The sequence below is a fragment of the Sus scrofa genome, chromosome 6 (assembly GCF_054392235.1).
Source record: "Sus scrofa isolate SSC_HxYL_T2T_F1_AM1 chromosome 6, Sscrofa_HxYL_maternal_Yorkshire_Landrace_v2.0, whole genome shotgun sequence".
NCBI classification, from domain to species: domain Eukaryota; kingdom Metazoa; phylum Chordata; class Mammalia; order Artiodactyla; family Suidae; genus Sus; species Sus scrofa.
In genome coordinates this window covers 158,358,018-158,382,698 of record NC_139388.1, presented here as the reverse complement: position 1 = coordinate 158,382,698, position 24,681 = coordinate 158,358,018, and the positions used below count along the sequence as shown (strand labels likewise).

Below are 24,681 nucleotides of genomic sequence, written 5' to 3'. Positions count from 1 at the left end.
GCTGTGGTGTAGGCCAGCGGCTACAGCTTGATTTAACCCACTAGCCTGGGAACCTTCATATGCCGTGGATACGGACCTAAAAAGACAAAAAAAAAATAATAAAATAAAATAAGAAATTTAGTCTAGATCAACATCTTATCAACATCTTGAGTAAAAACAGGGAGAGGCAGTTCTCTTTAAGGGAGAGAGTCAGTGCCTAGTTGTGGTCATTGAACTTGACCACGGGATTCTATCTGCCCTTCACATTGTCAGTGGGGCTGGGGCTAAGAACAGCTCTCCAGCTCTGCTGCAACATTTGAAATAGTTCAATGGGAGAGACCTCCCCAGCAAAGGGCAGAGAAATCAGGGCAGGAACTGTCCGAAAGCTACTTAATGCTATCTTGAGAAGAAAACAGAGGCCCTTGTTGAACAATCCTTCTTGTAATTGTCTCTTGATAGTCTCTGCCTTTACAAAAGAATCTCTTAAATCACTTGAGGCCTGGCACAAGTGTCAGATTTTGACCCCAAACTTTTCTTTGCAAATCGTCATTGGAAGTAAGAGGACTATAAGCCATTAGTTTGAAAGGAGAAGAGAAAGAGCAAGTTGTTATCCGTTACCATGTGCCAGGCACCTACATGCATAAACCTACTTCCTTTTCATAGCTGCTCTGTGAAGCCGGTTTTACCAATTACTGGTAGGGTTGAAGACAAAAGTGGAAAGTGAAGGAATTTGTCTAAGATCTATCTTATTCAATATACATATCACAATGTATTTTTGTGCATTATAAACCATCCCACCCATACGAACCTATCTACGGAAAAGAAAAAAAAACTCATGGACACAGAGAACAGACTTATGGTTGCTGACGGGGAGAGGGAGGCAGTGAGATGGACTGGGGCTTTGGGGTTAGTAGGTGTTAACTACTACATATGGAGTGGATAAGCAATGAGAACCTGCTGTGTAGCCCAAGGACCTATACCCAATCACTTTGGATGGAACCTAATGAAAGATAATATGAGAAAAAGAATATATATATGCTGTAGAAATTGACAGAACATTATAAATTAACTCTAACAAAAAATGTAAAAAACCAAAACAAAAAACAACCAACCAGCCAGTCAACCTACCCACAACTAATGCCTCTAGATGGTGTTAAATGTGGGGCCCACAAGCTTGGAAGAGGGGGTAGTCCAAACTGTGAGGTCTGAGTCAAGTCACTCAAGCTCTCCAGGCTCTGATTTCTGCATTCATATATAAAGCACTACGATCATTCCACCCCCTGTAATGACTGCAGATATCAAACCATCTCCTGCATGTTAAGAGCTTCCAGGGCCTGGCTTGTGAGAGGTGATTCATTATCCATTCACTAACGAATGGTGGCTCTTATAATTGCACTGGTTCCTGGTCTTCTTGTCACTGACTGGACCTTGATAAGCTCTAGTGACCATATTTCCAGAACAATCCAAGCTGAATGCCCCTGCAAAGTTAGAGTGCTTCTGAGCAGGCTTCCCCAGCACTGGTTTGTCTCCCCAGCCTTTGCATTTCTGTGTTCTGGATGGGGCCGCTGAGTGTTGCTCTGCAGTCTGCTCTGGCTGCTGAGCAGACTTCTGCTCCCAGATGGACTGTCACGTATGCATAAAACCCACTCTACGCCTGGACTGTGACATCCAAGTCAAAACCCCCACTGCACAGGCAGCTATTAGGGTCACTCCAGATCCAGAGCCTGTGAATCACAGATAATAGATTCAAACTCCAAGGCTGCTCTGGGGGACTGATTATGGGATCTGAACAAGGAATGATTAGCTATTGTTCTCGGGCATGTTTATGGCAACTGTGGGCATCAGAGGATCACTTAGAAGAGGTGTCATTATGAAGAGACGATAAGCAAGCAACTTGTGCCTAACATTACAGTTTACAAAGCCTGTTTGTATCTGAGAGTTGACTCATTCATTCCTTTCTTTAAAAATGATTTTTATTTTTTCCATTGTAGTTGATTTACAGTGTTCTATCAATTTCTACTGTATGGCAAAATGACCCAGTCATACATATATATGTGTATATATATATACACATATTCTTTTTCTTACATTATCCTCCATCATGTTCCATCACAAGTGACTAGATATAGTTCCCTATGCTATACAGCAGGATCTCATTGCTTATCCACTCCAAATGCAACAGTTTGCATCTGTTAACCCCAGACTCCCAGTCCATCTCACTCCCTCCACCTCTGCAACCACAAGTCTGTTCTCCAAGTCCATGAGTTTCTTTTCTTTGGAAAGTTTCATTTGTGCCATATGTTAGATTCCAAATGTAAGTGATAACGTGGTATTTGTCTTTCTCTTTCTGACTTTCTTCACTTAGTATGAGAGTCTCTAGTTCCATCCATGTTGCTGCAAATGGCATTATTTTGTTGTTTTTTTATGGCTGAGTAGTATTCCATTGTGTATACATACCACCTCTTCTTCATCCAATCATTTGTTGATGGACAATTAGGTTGTTTCCATGTCTTGTCTTGGCTATTGTGAATAGTGCTGCAATGAACATGCAGGTGCATGTGTCTTTTTTAAGGAAAGTATTGTATGGATATATGCCCAAGAGTGGGATTTCTGGGTCATATGGTAGTTCTATATTTAGTTTTGTGATGTTACCTCCATACTGTTTTCCATAGTGGTTGTACCAATTTACATTCCCACCAGCAGTGTAGGAGGGTTCCCTCTTCTCCACACCCTCTCCAGCATTTGTTATTTGTGGACTTGTTAAATGATGGCCATTCTGACTGGTGTGAGGTGGTATCTCACAGCAGTTTTGATTTACATTTCTCTAATAATTAGTGATGTTGAGCATTTTTTCATGTGCTTGTTGGCCATCTGTATATCTTCTTTGTAGAAATGTCTATTCAGGTCTTTTGCCCATTTTTCAATTGGGTTGTTGGGTTTTTATTTTTTTTTTTTATTTTTTTTTTGCTGTTGAGCTGTATAAGTTGTTTGTTCTTTAAAACAACCCCAAGAGGTAAGGATTATAGAGCTATGTGCTGTGTAACCATAGGCCAGTTACCACTTCTCTGAACTTCAGTTTTATCATCTGTTAAGCGGGGTTGTCATGGGAATTCAACAACAACGGCAATAACAATAATGATAATGATGACATTTGATAGCTAACTTCCCAATGTGGGTCCCCACCAAAGCCAGCCCTAAGATTGGCACCAGGGTAGGTGTTTATTTGGCCCTAGGTGTTTATTTGACATCGCTCTCAGGATGTTCACATAAGGAAGTGGACAAAGAGAGCAGGGAAGGGAGAGAGCCAAGAGAGTACACATTGATGAGTGGGTTAGAGCTGTGGACAGCTGGGGCTCAGTCCCACAGGGATCTTCTCACTAACGAAGAGTCACAACCCAGAATCATCCAAGAGGATGAGATACTTATTCACTGACTCCGAGTCCCCACCAGTTGTAGGCTACCCTGGGGAATACCCCAACCCCTGCTTGTGGCTGAGCAAAACCCTGCAGTGCCAGAGAAATCCCCCAGGATAGAAGGAGGCAGGAGGTGGGGAGAGCAGTGGGAACTCGTCTCTGCTGCTGTCGGCCAGCTCAGGGGGCTGAGGGCTTGTGGGTGTGGCTGCACCAGTGACCCGCCACTCACTCCTGACACTTACTCCCTCTATGCCGGTAAATGGCCCAGTACTGGACACACATCTGGTCCTCACATCAACCCCCCAGAAGCATCAACTGTTGCTGTCCCCATTTTCCGGAGGAGGCAAATTGAGCCTCACAGAGTAAAGTAACTCACTCCAGAATGAGCCAGCCTCAGATCCAGGTCTGTCTGGCTGCAGAGGCTAAGCTGTTAAGGGCAAACTTTAGAGCAAACCTAAGAAGAAAATAAGCCTGTTTCACAAAAGATGGAGACTCCCACTGTGAGGAATTTGCCAGACAACATTAAAGGTAATACTAGTATATATGAAATAGATAAACAAGGACCTACTGTGTGGCGTAGGAAAATATCCTCAATATCCTCAATATCTTGGAATAACCTATAAAGGAAAAGAATATGAAAAGAATATACACTTTTCTGTATACTTGAAACTAACACAACACTGTAAATTAACTACAATTTTTAAAAAGGTAATTCTAGCTACTATTCTTTACACTGACTTAGGAAACACATATTGAGCAGCACTTTGGCTCCAGGATGGAAGCCAGAAGGCTGTAACAGAATCCCTGCCCTGGAGGAGGCCCTGAGCAGAGGGTGGCTTGCCATGCAATGTGGCAAGGGCAGTGGCAAGGCTCTTTCCAGCCTCACAATGTACAGTCAGGATGCACTGAGGCCCAGAGAGGCAGAGTGACCTGATCCATTACAAAGCTGCTGAGGAAGGAAGGATCTGAACCCACATCCTTAGCCCCTGAATCCTCAGTGTTTCCTAAACTCATTCCCTTGAGAGGAGTAGTTGGCTCATTGCGATCAGCTCAGATCAAAGCTGGTGACCCCTATGACCTTGGGTAGCCATAGGGTCCAAGAGGTCTATCACTTTTCATGGAGAAAAGTCCTATGAAGAAACATAAAGCAGAGCACAGGGAAAGACAGTGGTTAGAGGGTGCAAAACTGGTGGGATTTGTCTATACCCTGCCAAGGAGTGTTTGCGGTAGACCCAAGGCTTCGATAAGCCTGGGACTGGGAGGAGGTGATGGAGAAATACCCCTGGGTGCATGGGTGCTACTTTCCCTTCACTACATCATAGAAAAAAGCTCACCCCAAAGCTGTTCCAAGCATCCAAGTGACTCCTATTACTTGCTTGTTTGGACTCATCTATACCTCCCTTCATTCACTCATTCTTTCTTTCAATACTTGGACTTGAATTCTCTGAGCTCTGTGTGCCAGTTTGTGTTCCCAAGGGCTGCTGGGCATTTGTCGTGAACATCTTGAAGTCATTAGCAGGTTGGCTTATGGCAAGAAATGAGTGTTGAGAGGCAAGATCAGGGGATGTTTCAGGGATTACGGAGCTGGAGAAAAGCCCTGGGTGCTAGAACAAAGTTAGGGCCCCAAATACATGTTTCCCATGATGCCCTGACAACGGCTTTCATTTTTTGCATGTGAGGCAAAGGATGTGAAAGGCAGTAAAATCACGTGAGTCTCACAAACCCAGTTAAATCCCTGGACTCCCTGTGTGAGCTTGACCACGATACTCAGTCCTGGGAACCTCCATATCCTTATCTGTAAGAGGGAGAACACCCCATGCTTTGAGAGCTTGGCCAAGATTAAAAGGAGAAGAAGGTAGGAACATCTTGTCCTTAGCAGGGCAAACATAGCTCCCATCCTCCCGCTCCATCATCTGGGGAATGGGCTGCTCCTTCTAGGAAAGGTTGACCTTACTTCTCTAGATTTAGGCATCAGAACGTAGAAGTTGATGGAACAACTGTCTAGACACTGTCTAGACCAGAGCTATAACAGGATTAACAGGATAACTAGGTCAAACACACACACATACACACTCATAAATCAGACTAAAACAAAATACGCTGCAAATAATTTTCCCTTTTTATCACGCTTGGGTAAGAAAGGACCACCAACAATTCTGGGTTGTGTCCCATCAATGGATCATTCTTTTGGAAATGACTTCTTCTAAATAATAATCTTATTACCCAGACTAAGACAATGCTAAAATATGAAAATAAGCCCGGGTGCAGCATTTTGGATGTTGTACAAAGCAGATCTTCATTACTGTATTTAAAACCCACAACAAACCTGGGAAGGAGGCAGAGCAAATGTTACCATCCCATTTTCCCAAATAAAAAGTAAAACTACTCATGCTGCCCTTGATTTTTCTCAAGGTATTCTCACATCAGAGGAGAAGAGTTTTGGAAAAAATTAAATTCTACTTGTTTCTCTGCAAAAATAACACTTAAAATATATTTCCTTAAATATAGCACAGCAGAAGATTTGAGCTGGCCATCCATCATCTCTAACCTACAAAAATACGGGCATAATTTGATATATTGGTCAAAATTAATACACGTTAATTTTTCTTTTATATTCTGGTAAGAGAAAAGCAAAGCTGCTTATAAACCCGTGCTGCCCAGGAAGAGGTCCCAGGCCCCTTGTGGCCTCTGAAGATGACACTGAAACCTGCCAGTGATGCTTAATATTTCAAAGAACCTAACTAAAAATTTTATATTTTCTCATATAATTAGGCCACTCAGGCTAATTAAAATCACAAATCTTTCTTTTGGCTGGAATTTGGTAACACTAGAGATCACATGATGACTGGTGGTGGTCCTGATTGGTCTTTGATGATGTCATGAAAATTCTGAGACCTGGAAGCAGGACCGCAATGTGACTTGTGCTGCATGCCCAACTCTTAAACAGCAGGAGTACAGCAGGAGACCCTGGTCATGCATCTAGACCTCCAACCCTTCAGGGCAGACACAACTCGGTGGCGTAATGGTCCACACCCACAGAGCCAGGTGGTATAAAGGAGTTCTTAGTGATTAAAAGGCTGGGAGCTGCTGACCTACCTTTGAGGGCTATTGGTTTTCTGATGGAAATTAGGGGGTGTGGTGTAAAGGGGGAGTACACTGATAGGGTTTCCTTTCCACAATGAAATGAGGGGTATTTCCCACCATAGATTAAGGAACTCTCTAGATCTCAAAAAAAAAAAAAAAAAAAAAGACAATTATCAGTAATTTTATCTTTAATGTATATGAATATACCTGAAATAGATGTTTTTACCACCTGCCACAGCATATTAAAATGAGTGCTTTTAAGTGAGGGAAGAGAGGTTATTGGCCCTGCTGTTTACAAGTGAAGGGGGATGGGAAAGGAATCCTTTTCATTCCTGCTTCCTTTATGAGACTAGCCAACTGAATCAGCAAACAGATGAGGAGCACAGACTCTGGGTCAGAAAATGAGGGTTGGAGTCTCAGTTCTGCCTTTACTTGCTGAGCAGTTCTGGGTGCACAGTTGGTTAATACCTTTGAGCTTGGGTTTCCAGATAAAAAGATACAAGTACTACCTCTCTCTCCCAAGAATGTGGTATTACGAGACCTCTACACATGTGGAGCACACGATTACAAATCAAGGAATCCTTTTCTTCCAACACCAGTTCAGCCATTACTTGAAGTGCCTGCTTGGATAACTTCCTGATTCCCCCAATGTGAGCATTCTCCCCTATGATTAAATACCACTTGTCCTTCCAATCTCATAGCTTGGTTCTGAGGACACGAGAAAGTTCAAGTCAAAAAACAAATAAAAAAAGATCTTGTAAATGGTAAAGCAAATAATATCAATGCAAATTCACTTTGATATTAATGTAAAATTTATGCAACATTGTTTTTGTTCAGATGAAATACCATTTCAGACCAATCTTTAAGGAATGGTTTTGTTTCTTTGCCTGCTCAAAGAGGACAAAGTAACAGGTTTTTATTGCTTAACAAAGCCTGCGGTTGCATGTCCCCCACCACAGCGTAGTGCTCTATTTGGGTGCTGTCGTCTGTATGCATCCTCAGCCAGTCAGGATAATCCCATCCCCTGCCACAGTGACTGCTTCTGAGATTCTCTGAGCCCTGGAAGCAGGACCACAGTGTGACTGTTTGTGTTGAAGGCTTTGTTTCAAGAGTTTCAAGATGAGTCACTCTTCCCACCTGAATGTGACCCTGATACCATCTGGGGAAGAGTGAAGCCAGAACTGAGAAAAATCACAGCGAAAAAGAGCCATTGCTCTAATGATATCGTGACCCTCTGGACTACACTGTGTCCAAAGCTAGTGTATTTGTGGGCTTTTCTGTTAGGTAAGGCAATACATTTTCTTGACTGAGTTTGAGTTGGTTTTTCTGTTCTTGCAAGTAAAATAATCTTAAGAAATACACCATGTAACCTTCAGTCAGTTTCATTAACCCCCTAAACGTCAGTTTCTTGATCTATAATGGGGGATAATATAATATCTATCATATATAGGGTTGCAGTGAGATTCAACAGTGCTTGAAAAATGCTTAGCACAGTGCTTAGTACGAAGTAAGAACTCAATAAATTGTAGCTATTTTTATTATGTCTGGAGCTCTAGACATTGTGCTGAATGCTTTCAGGACATGATTTCCCTTAATCATCATGTTAACCTATGAGGTAAGAATGTATTATTCCCATTTTACAAATGAAGAAATGAGGGTTAGAAAGTCTAAGTGACTCGCCCAGGGACCCATGGCTATCAAAAGGCAGAAATTTCACCATGTGCTATTATTTCTCCTTTTCTTTTTCTTTTGATCCTTTGACCAGATGATGTTGAGTGTACCTCATCAGTAAAATGCTAATATGCCAAAAATTGATTAGGTATTAGGGACACAGCACTAAACATACTTACTTTCTTTGAGCTTAGTTTTAGAGGATATAGTCTTACAACTATCTGGATCATAAAAACGATTAGACTGAATCTGTGCCTTGAATTTATCAGTAGCACGCTCCTTACAGCTAAGCTAACCAACCAACAACATCTAAATTCCACGAGCACGTAAAAAGCACTAAAACGAAGTTACACGACTAAACTCGGAATATACAAAAGTCATTTCCATATACAGCTTACAGCATATATACCCATATTGCATACCAATTGCTATGTAATTTCCCCTAAAACCCTGAGCTGAAATGTGACACTTCTTTCATATTTATTGATTCCATGGGTTTAAAAATAATCTTTTCCCTCTGCACAATAAAGGAATCATCTCTAGGCTTTCTCTTCACTGACACCAGGTCCACTTTCATATGTTTTCTAGGAAGTCCAAACAATATAATTAGATGTGAAAAGGGAATGGAAGAAAAAGATAGACTAGGGTCTCCACAACATAAGTTTCTTAGGAAATCTACAGGGAAATCTAATGGTGTGTTTTACTGTTTACCTCTAGGTGACATTCTCCACAAGACTTTACATGTACAGAGTGCCTGTGACAGAACTCTCATCACGAGGGGAGGAAAAAATGACTGCATGGTGAACAATTAATCTGAATCTCTGTCTTACACGTGTGGTCTTGCGTGCAGATCAAGAAATTCCTTTCGAGCAATGTATATCAAGCCCTGGAAAAGAGAAAGAGGTTCTGAACTTGTCTTCCTAACAGCAAGGTAAATATTTTATCTAAGAAAATGTAGTCGTGTCAGGATACATCCCCAATGAAAGTCACAGGCTTTCACAGGCACGGCGAGAGGTTCCACTCCCATCCTGCCTCACTCCAGGCTTTTCATGTAAAGTCTGATAAAAGGGTCTGAGAGGGGCACCTGGAAGATTGTCCTACGGATAATATACATGATCCTTGATTTTATACTAAGGAAATTTTTACCTGTCTCAAAGTCATGAGGAACATGAGGAAGCTAACTAGCAACTGAGAATAGAGCTTGTTCCTTTTCTTTTGCTAGATTAGCTTTCAGCTATCTTAGCATGTATAAGTGGACAGATTTGTAGTCAGATAGACCTAGCTGTGAACTTTCTGGGTAAGAGATACTGGATATATCATATAACCTCCCCAAGCCTGTTTTTCATTTTAAAATGAAAATATAGGCATACCTCATTTTATTGTGCTTCACTTTATCACACTTCGCAGATACCCTGTTTTTACAAAGTGAAGGTTTGTGGCAACCCTCCACTGAGCAAGCCTATTGGTACCATTTTCCCAATAACATTATTTCTTAGATAATGCTATAGACTACAATACAGTATAAACATCACTTTTATATATGCAATGGGAAGCAAAAAAGTTCATGACTTGCTTTATTGTGATATTTACTTGACTGTGATAGTCTGGAACCAAATCTACACTATCTCTGAGGTCTGCCTAAATAAAACCTACTTCATAAGGTTGTTGAATTAAATGAGAGCAGCTCATAGAAGAAACTCAACAAGAGGTGGGTTCTTAACCCTTTAATTCTCTAAGAAACTATTTATTTGATATAACGTGTTTCAAGAAAAATGTTCCTCTAGGAATATAATCTCAACATTACTAGAATTCACCAGTTTGGGAGTACAAATAATATATAAGTAATAATACAATTTTAAAACCTATTTCCACATTCAGATAATACAGTAATTTCTGGGTCTCACCAGCGACGTATCTTGTGCTTCTCTCATCTTCATCCAGCCCTTTGTCAGTGTCTGATGCTTAGGAAGATCAGCTTGGGGGCCTTGCCCACCTCTCCTGGTGATAGCTCAGTGAGAACAAACAGGGTGTCTGCCTTCCCTGAGAACCCCAGAGATCCCCAAACTGTAACATCTTCAGGGAGCCAAGATGACTTGACTTCCTCTGAAGACTTCAGTGCACCAGGAGTACACTCCCCTTGTTTCTCACTTTGCCGCTTGGACCACTAGCAGCACTATCTGTGCCTCCCTATGGATGAAGCTTCTTCAACTTTATCTTAATCCCTCAAAGGCCGTAAGTGAGGACCAGGAAAGTCTGTAGCCCAAGGTCCTCCTTCTTTTTCACATAATCCCACCCTTATGCAAGCCAGTTTCTGCATATTTCAGACTGTCAGTTTCCCAGTTCACCACAGCCATCCAGACTCTGAAACCCAGTTTAGGCTCAGCTGGAACTCTCTCGACAACAACAGTTACTGCACATTCTGATTTTTCATCCACGAGAAGTCTGCCTTTCAAATCAAAAGTATAAGACAGCATAAAATGTGTAATATAAATTTATTCTCTGACATTTTCCTCACTGAAGATATTTTAAAATAGATTAAAATGTTATCAATATTTCATGAAAAATAAATACATAGTATAAGAATTTAGATAATACTTATAATATACATGATTTGACCCTGAGTATCTTTTTTATTTCAAACATCATTTTAAAAAAGTAACATAAAAATGATAAGGATTGCCACATTCTTCATATATCCTGTATCTCATAAATTTTAATTCATTTGGCAGTTCATTTCTCAACTATACATGTTAATGGTATTTGCTTCTGGTTTTGAATGGGAAGAGTATCCATTTTCTGTTTAACAGTGATATTCAGGTCTTCTTTCTCTGCTTCTTCAAGAAAATGCTTCATGCTGAGTTTGAATAGTAATCGAGGGTCTGGCCCAGAAAGTGGTGGGCAATTACAGACCTCTCTAATTTTGAGAGCCTACAAGGAAAGAATACAATACAAATTATATACAAATAAATAAATTTATCAAGATTATTCCAGTAATTCCTAGCATGCTCTATGCAAAATAATTAAATATAAAAACATATTCTGTACTTCTGGAAAAAAAGGTATCTTATTAAAACAGCTGAAAGAGAGCCATATATAAATTCATAGTAAATAGTAACATTTTCATGATTTGTTCATATAATGAGAAATTTGCAAAAACAACTATATTTGCAAGGACTGTCCACTGTCCTGCTGGGGATAAACAAGCCTTCTTGGAGGTTGAAGACTCAGACTTTTTTCAAGGAAAAGAAAACAAAAGTAAATACATATGAACATACTGAAAGAAGACACATAATTGGGACAGTCCAGGGTGGAACTGATGCTAATAACCTAGAAAAGTAAGCAAATGGAAATCATGACAATTTACAACTCCAGGAAAAATAACATGCTGCAGGGAAAAGAAATGTAATCACAGTATACTATATGGCTCAGCTGTGACTAATGTTTACAGTTTTTAACCAAAATCACAACTTAACTCTATTGGGAAGGAGGAGAGCTGGGTATGCGTGTGTGCAAGCAGAGGCTGTGATACTGGTTAAAGGACCGTTTAGTTCTCATTCTCTATGGGGGAGAATAAATAGACAATACCTAAACCCGAAAAGTTAGGAAATAGCAATATAACGACATTATCTAAATTTTAAAGGGAAAAAAGTCTTAACACCTAAGGTTTTTTTTTAAAAAAAGATATTTAGGAGAAAAAGTTTTTTTACTACTTCTAAATTTAAGTAAAGCAGGGAAGGGGGCAGTTGGCATTTGGGTGAGTAGTAAAATTCTAGAAATACAAGGTCTCCTTGATAGGGAGAGGAGAAGACTTAAGGACAAGAACTCGACGGAGAAGTCCCATGGGCACTAGGAGAAAATTCCAAGCAGCAGCAGTGAGTGCAAGGACCTGAGATGGGAGCGTGACTGGGTGTTTTAGAAGCCAGCACAGCCGCAGCAGAGCAGGGAAGGAGGCAGGAGCAGACTGTGGGATCTCACAACTCATAATACAGATTCTAAGTTTTACTCTGAGTGGGCTATTCCTGATATTTGTGGGGTCCATGGCAAGAATGCAAATGGAAGCTCAGAAACCATATGTTTAAACATCTAAAATGACTACATGGAAAACATTCTATTCTACTTTGAGGAACAGACATTTGAAATGACCCCAACTGCCAGGAACGGAACTCAAATTCCTGGATTTTGGAATGTGTGAGGTTACAGGGGGTCTACCCCAGCTGCCACCACTGGCCTGCTGCTCCTCCCTTTTCCTCCCATCCCTGCTTACCTGGCACTGTGAGGGGTCCTGTTTGCATGTATCCAAGGGGAGAGGTCCACGCGGGCCCCGGAAGCAGCCTCAAAAGTGCTTGGGCGAGGATTCCATTATTCCAAATATTAGCGTGCCATGTGGTGAAGGCGCAGGTTCTTAAGTGGGTATAGTTCCTTGGGTCCCACAGGAGAGAGGGGGGTATGCAACCAGAGGCAAGCCAGAAGAGTGTATTTCATATTCAATGGTTGAGGCCAGGGCAAGAGCTTGGCTCTAGGAGAACTCTGACTCTGAGTGAGGCTAAGGAGTTACCATAATAAACTAGAGAGGAAAAAGCATTAAAGTGAAATTCTTTGGTGATGGTGACAGGGGCCTTGTCTTTTCTTTTTATCTCGAAATAGATGTAATGTGTATCTTACATCTACGGAGTGTTCAGTAAATATCTGTTAAAGTAAACTGAACTGAAAATACAAGAAAATGTTGCCCAACTATATAGCACTGAAGTAGCAGAAAGTCAGACCCTCAGCTAAATGGTGACCCACCGTCCAAACCAGGATAGCTCTGAGAGTGAAAGGAAATGCTATGAAAGGAAGATTTACACTGAGACATCAGGCAGAAACTGAGACGGTCCTGGCAAAACTGGGACGTGTGGTCTACTCTTGGTTAACTCCTTTACACCCTTGTTGATGTTCTTTCCCCCGTGAGAAGCCAGTCTGTCACGGCTGCTATATCACAGGCTCAAGGCCTGCACTGGTATCAGTGTGGAGTTCAGCAGGTAACAGCTGGCACAGCAGTTTAGCAAGGAGAGGTGCAAAGCAGCAAGCACAAGAAGACGAGAAGGCCCTCACCTACAGTCTATGTTCAGTAAAGCTCTATTTCCCTTAAGTTATTTTCTTCAGAATTTTTACACTCAACACATACTTAGGCCACACTAGAAGATGCTGGGTACACACTGATCAGAACAAAGAGTCATGATCCCTGCCCTCACAGAATTTACTCTGCATTTCTCTACTACCGGGCATCTGAATTGTTTCCATAGTTTTGTTTTGCTATATTTGGCTTATATCAACCATCACGCTATGAAAACTTTTAAAAAAAGATTTTTTTTTTTTAACCTCTATTTTGGTTTACTTGAAGGACAACCCCACCCCCACCCCCCACCCCAACAGACTGATCTGATCAAAGAGTAAGAAAGAGAGAATGATTTTTATTAAATAGGACCAAACTGTTTTCACCAGAAAGGCTCTATCAACTTATAAATTCATCAGCATAAGGCACACCTGACATCTGAGTTATTCGTAGTCAGTATAATGTAAGATTTCATGATTGTTATCTAGATAACCACGTAATTTTTAATCTTAGGATCCCTAGAAATCATCTGTTAAATTTTACAGAGAAGGAAATTGAGCCCTAAACAGGTTAAGCGACTGGCAGGAAACAAGAAACTGCTCAGTGCTTGTTTGTTTATTTACTTGCACTTGCCCAAACTAAGAAGCAACCAGGATGTCATTTAGTAGGTGAATGGATAAATAAACTGTGTGACAAGCTGACAATGGACTATTACTCGGTGCTAAGAAGAAGCAGTCATCATGCCATAAAAAGACATGGAGGAACCTTAAATGCATGTTCCTGAGTGGAGAAAGCCCATCTGAAAAGACTACATGGTTTATAATTCCACTTACAATACCTAGCGTTAGTATGGAGATACTAAAAAGATCCATGGTTGTCAGACGTTAGGGGGAAAAGAGGGATGAACATGCAGAGCAGAGTAGTCACAGGACAATGAAAATACTCTCTGTGGCACTATAATGATAAGTACATGTCATTGTGCATTTATCAAAACTCAGAATGTTCAACACTAAGAGTGAACAGTAAAGTAAGCTATGGACTTTGGGTCACAACGATGGGACAGTGTAGGTTCATCTGCTCTAACAAATGTACCCTTGGTGCTAGACTGTGACAGCAGGAGAGGCTGTGTCAAATGCAAGCCAGAGGTATATGGAAAATCTCTGCACCTTCCACTTAAGGTATGAATGCTGTGGCACCTTCCATTTGCTATGAATCTAAAATTGCTCTTAAAAGTCAGAGTTTGCTTTTTAAAAAGCTGGCATGGAAGTAAAAAGTCCTTCTAGGAAAAAAGAGATTAGAACCCATTTTTGTTGTTGTTGTTGTTTTTAATATTTTTGCATTACATGTGTTTGTCCTAATTTTTTTGGCACCAGAAAAATGTTTCCTGAGTAAATCTTTTCTGGATAAAACATACTTTGGAGATGTCTGAGCTACATTTCCTTAATTTCTAAAAAAACTAAACTTCATAAAGGCTTTCTACTACTACTTCTTCATGTGTGATTTTTTTTCCTCCTCTACCTATCAAGCAGAATTCTGTTATAAAATATATCCTATTTCCAACAAATCTTCACCTATTTTGCATAGTAAGATTTTATCACATGTTGGTAAAATATTCTTTGTTCACCTTCCCTTTCACATTTATTTTATTATATTTCATGGTGTCAACATCTTTTATTTTTATAAATTCAAATCTACCTTGCCTTCTTCCCTTTAAAAGTAAGAAACATCTTCTCACTGTACAGCTAGAATACGCCTTTCCATTTCCTTTACTTTTTCTTTGTTTAACTTCATGCACTGCACATAATAGGCACTTAATAAATGCATGCTGAATTTTAAACAAACATTATAGAGCACAAGCTATGAATAAGTCATTATGATAAATGTCACAGGAAAAACACTTGTAAGAGTTTACAATCTACGAGAAAGCAGGAACGTACTCTAATAGCAAGAATATACAGTTCTAAGAGTCCCATGGAAGATCTGGGTTAAATACAGAATTAGCCAGCCTAAAGATTCTAGCTGGGAGTGGAAGGAATTAATGTTTACTGTTCACTTTCTATGTGCCCTGCACTGTGCAGGTATTTTACATGTTATCTAAATTGGTTATGCTTTGAACCACTTTTGAAATCTTGAGCTCAGTGTAGAACACTTATCATTCAAGTGTCTTATAAGGGAGAGAGGGTAGGAGGCAGGACCTCACCCACACAAATATACAAGTGCATACTTAAAACATCCAGGAGGTACTGCTATCCCGGAACACTGAATGTTAGATTAGGTAGTTCCCTCAAAGTTAGGTAGGTGGGTCGAATTAAAACCCCAAACTTCATAGACTACTGCTATTTTTTTCACTACTTTCTATAAGCAGCCTTTCCCCATTATGAATTATTAATTTGTTTTATGCTAAACTTCTATGAGAGAATATAACTGTTACTCAATTGCACTGCCCAATTTTTCTATTTTTAATCCAGTATTCTATTACTTATCTTTCCTATTATTACCCATCACACAATAATTTAACAAATATTTGCTAAGCATTTCGGAAACGATCCTGTGCACTATGGATACAGCAGAGAAGAAGGGCCTGACATTCTAAAGGAGGGGACAGAATAAACAAGAACACAAGGGAACTTAAGTGCAAGAAGATATTACCCAGTAAGTTGTGTTAGACAATGACTGCATGCAAGAGAAGACATTTGAGACTGAAGCATCAGGAAAAGCCTCCCCAAGGAGGGGACATTTGTGTAAAGAGCTGAGGGAAGAATGTTCCAGGTAGAGAAATCAGCCAACAGCAGAGCTGTAAGGAGGAAATAAGCTCCATGTAAAATAGCTGGAATCATGGAAAACCTGAGGAGAGCAACATGTGAAAAAAGCTGGAGAAGCAGGCAGGGAGTGGTCAAATTACATGATTTTAAGATTGAATAAGGAGTTTGGATTTTTATTCAAAGTTAAATGAGAAGTCATTGAAAGATTTTAACCATGGAAATGACATTAAAAAGAGCATTCTAACTACTGTATTGAAAATATGGAGTTCCCATCATGGCTCAGTGGTTAACGAACCCGACTGTATCCATGAGGACGCAGGTTCGATCCTTGGCCTCGATCAGTGGGTTAAGGATCTGGCGTTGCCATGAGCTGTGGTGTGGGTGGCAGATGCGGCTCAGATCCCACGTTGCTGTGGCTCTGGCGTAGGCGGGCAGCTACAGTTCTGATACAACCCCTAGCCTGGGACCCTCCATATGCCACAGGTGTGGTCCTGAAAAGACAAAATATGGATTAAAAAAAAAAAAGGTTGTTAGGGATTGAGTTGAAAAATTGAACAAGAAAATTAAAATAGGAGATCTGACTCCAGTGAACCTAGGGGAGAGAGGATGGTGGCTTTGACTGGGGCAGCAGCAGTGTTAACAGAGACCGATGCCTGGTGGAAGAGGTCAACAGAATTTTCTAGTCAGAGGGGAAAAGAAGAGAGGAATTAAAGGTGAGTCCTAAATGTCTTCCTCTGTGTTTACAGCTTTTATTATGCTACCCATGCATCTAAGGATAACTGACGTGCTCAGAGTAAGTAATTACTATTAAGCAGTACTGTCTTGTTTGCTGGTTAATGACACGAGTCCATAAATCCTTTTAAAGGTGTTGTTCTTTTCAAATTGTCAAAACAAAATCATTTTTGCTTAGAAAATGATTAACATTTTGCTCACTGAATAATCAACAATGTTCCTTTCTATAGTCTGATGTTAGAATTAATTATTCACTGAACTTTGAATTATTCACTAACTCTTTGAACTTTTGAAAAAATTCTCCAGAGTTAATCCCCATTGGGACTAGTTGTCCTTTTCTTTGCCAATTTGTTATGACTCTTTGGGTTTCTAATATGCTTTTTATTTATTTAATTACACCTTACCTCCTTCCTTAAAAATTAATCTGAGGAGGTTCATTTTCGTTATAATTTCTACTTCCCGCTGCATCCACTTTGGCAATTCTCACACACCTACACTTACACATGCACACACTTTAATTATTTCTGATTTTGACCTGGCCCAGTAATTAATATCTAACATTCTCCTAAACAGTTTGGTTTTCCTGTGTGTTAATTATTGTAGCTTCTCTCCTGATCATATTTATATTTTATTGTCTAATGATTTTCACATTGACTAAATTTCCCAAAGAACTAACTACTATCATTTTGCTTTATTTTTGGTTTTTATTAATGGAATTTTCCCTGTCCAAGGCACATTACTTTTCTCTTTTTCTATATTACTCATGCAGAGATTTAAATGGATAAAATTTTCTTTATATATAGGTTTGACAGCAACCCATGAAAATATAACTACATCACTATTCTGATTATTTATGGATTTCTCTCTTGCCTTATACATACACATTTGTAATTTTCTTATGGTCAAACATCTTTTAATTTTTACTGTGTTCTGACAATTTGAACCGTAAATTGTTTATATTACATACACAAGTTTTTGTCCAAGAAAGTTATTTGACCAATATTGTTATAAAAGATTTATGCACATTTGAGAAGAAAATACACATCTAATTCCAAGCATTTAATGTCAGTTAAATCTTACTTTTTGTACATTCAACTCAATTCTTTGTTAGTTCCTTAAGTGATCTGTGATTTTCTAAGAATAGCAGGGTGTGAGCTATAATCACAATCCTACGTAAACTAAACTATATATTTTGTATAATTCTTGCATGCCAGTGAATTTTGGAAAGAAGCACTGGTAGTGCACTTTACTGATATATTTTTTTACATGTTTCGTTTATTAAGGGATCTTCTGTTTTAAAGAAAAGTTGGTTTGGCTAGATACCATAGCAAAGTGTATTAGTTCAATTGTTTTTTGTTTGTTTTGTTTCTTTCTCCCTTAAACTCTTACACTTCTCCGAAGTCTGAAAAGTCAGATCCAAAGTCATTCTTATTCTTAAGCATTTAAAATTTTTTTCTTTATGCTTTGGCATCCTGTAAGAGCCTTCCTTTGTAATAAAGATTAAACACTTGATAACTTTAACTAGGAATGTTCACATCTGGCCTTTCATGCATGATGCTCTGAGATTCTTCTAGAAACCTATCTTGAGAAATCAAAAAATGTGATATAGTAACTATACTCAAGGAAACGAAGACATGAATGAATGAACTGGTCCTTACCACTGTCACATGGCAGCCTGGATTTCCTCTTGCCTTCAATATTCTTCCATTTTTTCAGACATTACTTTTTAGCTTTGAATGTTTTAATTTGGTTGTGTTATGTTCCTCTCTATCTTCAAGCATCAATAAGTCTTTGCTCTGGGGCATCAATTTTGCTCTTTACAGCCTCTAGTGGAAGTTTTACAGCTTTTCTGCCGTATTCACGAGTTTAGCAATATTCTGAAATGGATGTATCTTACACTTGAGAAGTGGTTCTTTCATCTTCTGCCACTCTCCACGTAGGGAAATCACCCTTCCCATGGCAGCTTCAGGTGGTGTCACCTCTGTAGTTCTCCTCATCACTCAGGCCATCCCTCCAAAGCAGTAAAAATTAAAAAACCTGAGACTTAAGATTTGGCTTTGTTTTTTAGATTTTTTTACCCCTTGAAGCTTATCTTACTGGGGAAAATGGACAGTTCAGGGTACTTATTCTCGTTGTTATTACTGTTGGATTTAGTTTAGATGAGGGTCCTTGTGGTGTTTATAGTTAAGGATACTCAGAAACTACATAGTCTTTTAAATACAATTACCTATGATCATCTCTCCTTTCTTTTCAACTCTTATGCACTCATCATCATTTAGATTTTTATAAAATCTCTCTTACATACATCTTAAATCTATTCTTGAATAGAAGAAAGATGTGGCTGCAACATCTTTTACCCCATTAGAGTTGACTTGGCTGGTCTGAGTTTCTTCTTCACTGCTCATAGACTCCTCCTGAAGACACACATTCAGCTTAGCCTTTGAGACAGAGGAGGATGATATTTCCTCAATCAAAAACATTCCTCAGGTTGCTGAAGAACTCCCTCTTTCGCAGAGAGCCAAATCACTATCCCACAACCACTTGTTGGCCATAAGGGGGAAAACCACGTTTTCAAAGCAAGTAACCGGTTAGGCCATCACCTTCCAAACTCCTGATCAAATGTGGCATCACTAAATGCGGAGCAGCCAGATTAAAAAAATCCTAATGTGAAGCAATATGAAGCAAAGTTGTACCACCTATAAAATATTCTTGCTAAAATTTAACTTCCATTTATAGGTATACAGGGAAAGAAGTTAGTCAATATCACAAAGAAGCAACCAGATAAATCTAGAATGTGGGACTAGATTTATTCAACAGGTCAATGGCATGTTTAAAAACAAACAAAACAAAGGGGAGGGGTACTATTCTAAAGTCAGAAACTGAAGGAATATAACAACCAAATGTAATATATGAGTCTTAACAGACTGTGCTTTGAAAAAAAACCAATCGTAGGACTATAAGACAGAGAAATCTGAATATGCACAGGATATTTAATTTTATTAAGGAATTACTTAATTTTCCTAGCTATGATAATGATATGATTATGGAAGAAAATGATACTACTTTCTAAAATGCAATAGTAATTAGGAAGAAAAGCCCTCATGTCTAGAATTTGCATTAAAATACCTCTGGGGAAAGAAATAAGAGAAAGGTCAGATGAAGCATGTATATAAAAAAGCTGATACTTCTGAATTGAGTAAGTAAAAATGGGGGCTCATTAAATTATTAAAATTATTCTCTATCTTTACATTTGTTTTTATAATTTTGTAATCAAAAGTAGGAGTTCCCTTGTAGCATAGCAGGTTAAGGATCTGACATTGTCACTGCAGCGGCTTGGGTCGCTATTGCAGTTCAGGTTCTTTCCCTGGCCTGGAAACTTCCACATGCCACAGGTAAGGCCCAAACAGAAAACAAAACAAGCAAAAGAAACTTTTTGTAATCAAAAATAAAACTAAAAAAAGTTCTTAAAAAAAAAACCTTTCTCCTCTAACATTTTGGCATTTCTGTAACTTCATTCTTGATTTTACATCTATATCTTTAGTTCTAAAACGCTCATGAGAAGCTTAAATATTTCTCCTGAAAAATGAAACCAGTCCCTTTATACACTCTCAATTTCCAAATGTCTCCCGTAATTTCTGAAGGCAGACATGTACTTTTCAAAAGATCTAGAATATTAGTATCAATAACCTCAATGCAAAAAACTCACCAGAATAAATTTAACAGAAACTAATGAGACTAGTAGGTTACCACTTAAGGAGAGAGAAAACAGAAGAATACCTATATAGCTACTTAAAAATAACAAAACAAGAATTTATGTTTATGTGTTAGTCTGACAGGATGATTTGATTGGTATCTACTTGGAAGGCAATAATAAACAAAAACAAAGAAAACTGTGAAAGAATTTGAAACGGGCATAAAAGATAATGTGGTGTCCCGTCAAGTGCATCTGCATTTCAAGGCCTTAGAGCTATTTTATCACTCTGTATGTTACAGAAAACTTGAAGCAATGCAAATGAAACTTGTCCACAGAAAAAGAAATGAACTATGTCTGGTGGAATGCAACCAATTATTACCTTCTGTCAGTTTTGCTCATATTTGTATATTTTACACCATCTGAGCTAGTTGTAAGCTATTACTGGCTCCCTCATTAATAATAACCAAATTAAATTTCAGATAGAGTTCATTTTATATTTGTATAGGTCATGATTTTACCTTAAAAATATTTCTTTCCCCCTCTAACTCATTTCTTTTCTAAAACTGCAATGGGGAGTCTAATTTTTTTTTTTTTTTTTTTTTACAGCTGCACCTGCAGCATATGGAAATATGGAAGTTCCCAAGGTTGAATTGGAGCTGCAGCTGAGGCCTATGCCACAGCTACAACAATATCAGATCCAAACTGCACCTGCGACCTATGCAGCCTGTGGCAACACCAGATCCCTAATCCACTGAGTAAAGCCAGGGATCGAACCCACATCCTCACAGAGACAACGTCAGGTCCTTACCCTGCAGAGCCACAACAGGAAATATGAGTCTGACTAATTTTTGAGGTGGTCTAAGGTAAGTATAAGTAACTGATAATTTTAAGTAAATAAACATAAAAAATTAAAAATTAAAGCCATCTTGACACAGAAAAAAGTATCCCCTGAAATGATAAAATAAGAAAATGTTTTCAAATAAAATTTTATAATCAACCATTCCTAACATATGAGAATCGTGTATTAAGAAATGGCTGTATTTATGCCCAGTGACAACTGAAGTAATTATAAAACTGCTGATATGTATCAGAATTCTTCTAGGTACCACATTATCAAGTAAAACAGCAATTACTTATTCATAAGAAACAAACTATAATAATTAAATTTTAAAAAGAAAACAAAAATAATGACAAAGAAGCCTGTGATTAGATGAAAAGCTTCCTTTGAAAATAGAACCCAAGACACTTCAAGCGAAAAAAGTCACCTCCATTTTTCTAAAAATATCATTACTTTTCTCCCCTTTCCCTCAAAAGTGATTTTTTTTCCAACAGCCCATTTATTTCAGTCTCAAGTAGATACACATCATATGCACCATAATATTTTTTTAAGGTTTTAGACAATGTTACTGTCAGGCTTCCCGGCTTTATAGGATTCAGAGGCCAATTCAATTACGGTAGCTGCTATGATATTTGCCTTTTCCTCAACACTCCTCATGACAGACAAAATGAAATTCTGCAAGGTGAACAGTGAATGTTTGTGTGCATTGGCAACAACTACATTCACGTCATGTTAAACACTCCCATATTTTCTACTCATAAGATGTATAATATTAATGATTTATGCATTTACTTTGTCCAATTATAAATGCTTAAGAATGATTTACACATGAGTGAAAACCTCCAGCCTCCTCAAAGTTCAAAGAATTTGAAATAAAATGAAATTAAAAGGAACACATTTACAGTCTGCCACGGAGTGATTCTCCTATCTAAAAATTAAATGTAGTAAATTTGAAACTCAAGAATTAAAAAACAGTTTACAAATAAAGCTGACATTAAAAATTCTAAGAACATCAAAAAATAAATCCTATTAAAAATCACAATTACAATAACATAACAGCAGATAACTAGTTAAGTCCAAATTAAATTTTTTTTTCATATTCCATTATCCTCCATCCCCTTCCCTTTTGCCAAGGAAAGGATGGCACAGAGTTGGTGAGGGAAAAAATAATAAAAAAAATTCAGCGTAAATGCTTTCAGTTGTAAAATAAATCTTTCAAGTAAATTTCGACCCTGGGTTATCATACAATTTCTCTTATTCACATCTATTCGTATTGTGTAACAATACTTACAAAAAGAAAATTCAATGAGGTATCTCTTTCAAGGACAATGTATGGTACATATAAATTTGAAATCTGAAATTACCACTATAATCTCAAATCTGTCATACTATTAAACATCAACAGGTTGACATAACATCTGTTCTTCAATTTATCACCCAAGTTGTTATGGTAACCAAGTATGTGGGCTATGTGTTTCCTAAATTTAACTGATTTTTTCAAGTAAATAAAATTATAACGTATCATATTATTAACTACAAATAACAGTATTATTATAACCCTATATTTATCCTTTTTAAATGCTAGTGGATCACAGGATTATATTTGGGCATTTATACACACTTTATCTCAGAATTCACATTTAGAAAAGCATATACTTTTTTCTAATTTGGGGGTGTTTTCTTGATTTAGAAACAAAACAGAACAAAAAGGAACCAATCTATTTTCAAAACAATACACTATACTAAAACACTCCAAAATTACATGATTGCACTGCCTTGTAGGAGCCGTGGATCACATTCTTTTCAAACGTAATTCAGACCCCGTTCTCTTCCAGTTCTCTGCTTAAAACCCTCCACTGGTGTTCCCTATCTAAGCAGAAGCCAAAATCCTTTCTTTCTGCAGGGCAACAAAACCCGCCCCCTCCATTTACTGCATCCAGATACACCTGTTTCCTGCTGGTCCTCGACTACACCAGGCTCACTCCTGCCTCAGGGACTTGGACTCACTCCTCCCTCTGCCTGAAGGATCTTCCTCGTAGACAGCCATGTGACTCACTCTCACTCATTTCAAGTCTTATTCAAATACCATCCTCTCAGTGCAAGGTTCTTGGACCAACCCCATTTCAAACAGCTATTCCAGTGCATGACCACCGCTGCTCACACACTACCTATCAGCTATGGAATGAACTGTGACCTCTCCGAATTCATATGCTAAGCTCTAATTTCCAGTGTGATAGTACTTAAAGATGGGGCTTTGGGGAGGTAATTGTGTTTAGACGAGGTCATGAGGATGGGGCCCTCATGATGTCATAGTGTCCTTAACAGAAGAGGACGAGACACTAGAGCAATCACTCTCTACCACATGGGACACAGCGAGAAGGCAGCTGTCTGCAGCCATGAAGAGACACCCCAGAAACTGAATCAGCCAGGACCTTATTATTGGACTTCCAGCCCTCAGAATTGAGAAAAGGGAATTTCTGTTGCTTAAGACAGAACCTTGATCTTGTACTTCTAGCCTTCAAACCTATGAAGAAATGAATTGCTGTTGTTTAAGCTTACCCAGTTTATGGTATTCTGTTATGACAGCCCAAGCTAACACACAATACCTCTTCCTTTATTTTCCTCCCTCTCATTACTAACATACAATATATTGGTGATTTATTCTGTACACTTCTAATTTATTTTACTCATTATCTGTTATCCTTTACTGCAGAAGACATGGGCAGGCTTTTTTGTCTCTTTTGTTCACAGCACCTACAATACCTACAATCTGGCACATAACAGGTAATAAATATTTGTTGAATGCATAAAGTATACATTTAAAACATCTTAAATGTTGATATGCTACAGTAAGAAATAATATACTTCTGTGATAATATTCGAGGAATCAAATATATATCTTTAATATATAAAAGATTAAAAAATGTGTCAATAAGTTAAATTTTAAAAAATCAAAATTAATAAGATTCATATTCTCATAGAACCAAAGAATCTTATTTTCCTGATTTTCTTGGTCTTTTCTCCTCCTACAAACCTGATCTGCTTCAATATCTGTCTTCCTCCTACCAATTAAATGTGGAGCCCACCTAATGATCCTGTTAGCTGTCCGGGATCATTTTCTCTGCTTACTTTCTAGGGGAGCTCACCTAATCCTACTCCTGAAATGATCACCTTTTTTGGGTGACTCTGAAATCCTCTTCTCTGAGTAGATACCTCTGTATTCTGGTGCTATGTTCCCATCTACCTTTGAGATGGACATCGCCTCATGCACACTGTCAGAACATCAAACGACAGGAGCTTTAAGTAGAATACAACATTGTCCTCACTTAAGTGCGAAAAAACCTTAAATAAAATCTAACCCCCAAAACCTAGTCTTCAGTAGTACAGACTCACATAACTCTATATATCGCCTGAGG

The 24,681-nt window shown here is 38.5% G+C and overlaps 1 protein-coding gene across 19 annotated transcripts in view; it reads right to left on the bottom strand.

Annotated features, from left to right (window-relative positions):
* Positions 1–24,681, bottom strand: part of OMA1 (OMA1 zinc metallopeptidase) — a 177,154-nt gene that overhangs the window by 98,293 nt on the left and 54,180 nt on the right. For 4 of the 19 annotated variants that reach the window (XM_005665385.4, XM_084964971.1, XM_013999356.3 and 1 more), the window contains exon 9: positions 9,876–11,075. In XM_005665385.4, the coding sequence (XP_005665442.2) occupies positions 10,878–11,075 (198 nt within the window). In that variant the 3' untranslated portion in view covers positions 9,876–10,877. Of the gene's footprint in view, positions 1–1,949; positions 4,010–9,875; positions 11,076–12,411; positions 12,712–14,543; positions 16,681–18,391; positions 19,172–24,681 lie in introns of those variants that run through there. The other 15 variants (XR_014808186.1, XR_014808191.1, XR_014808192.1 and 12 more) reach the window with 9 other exon arrangements.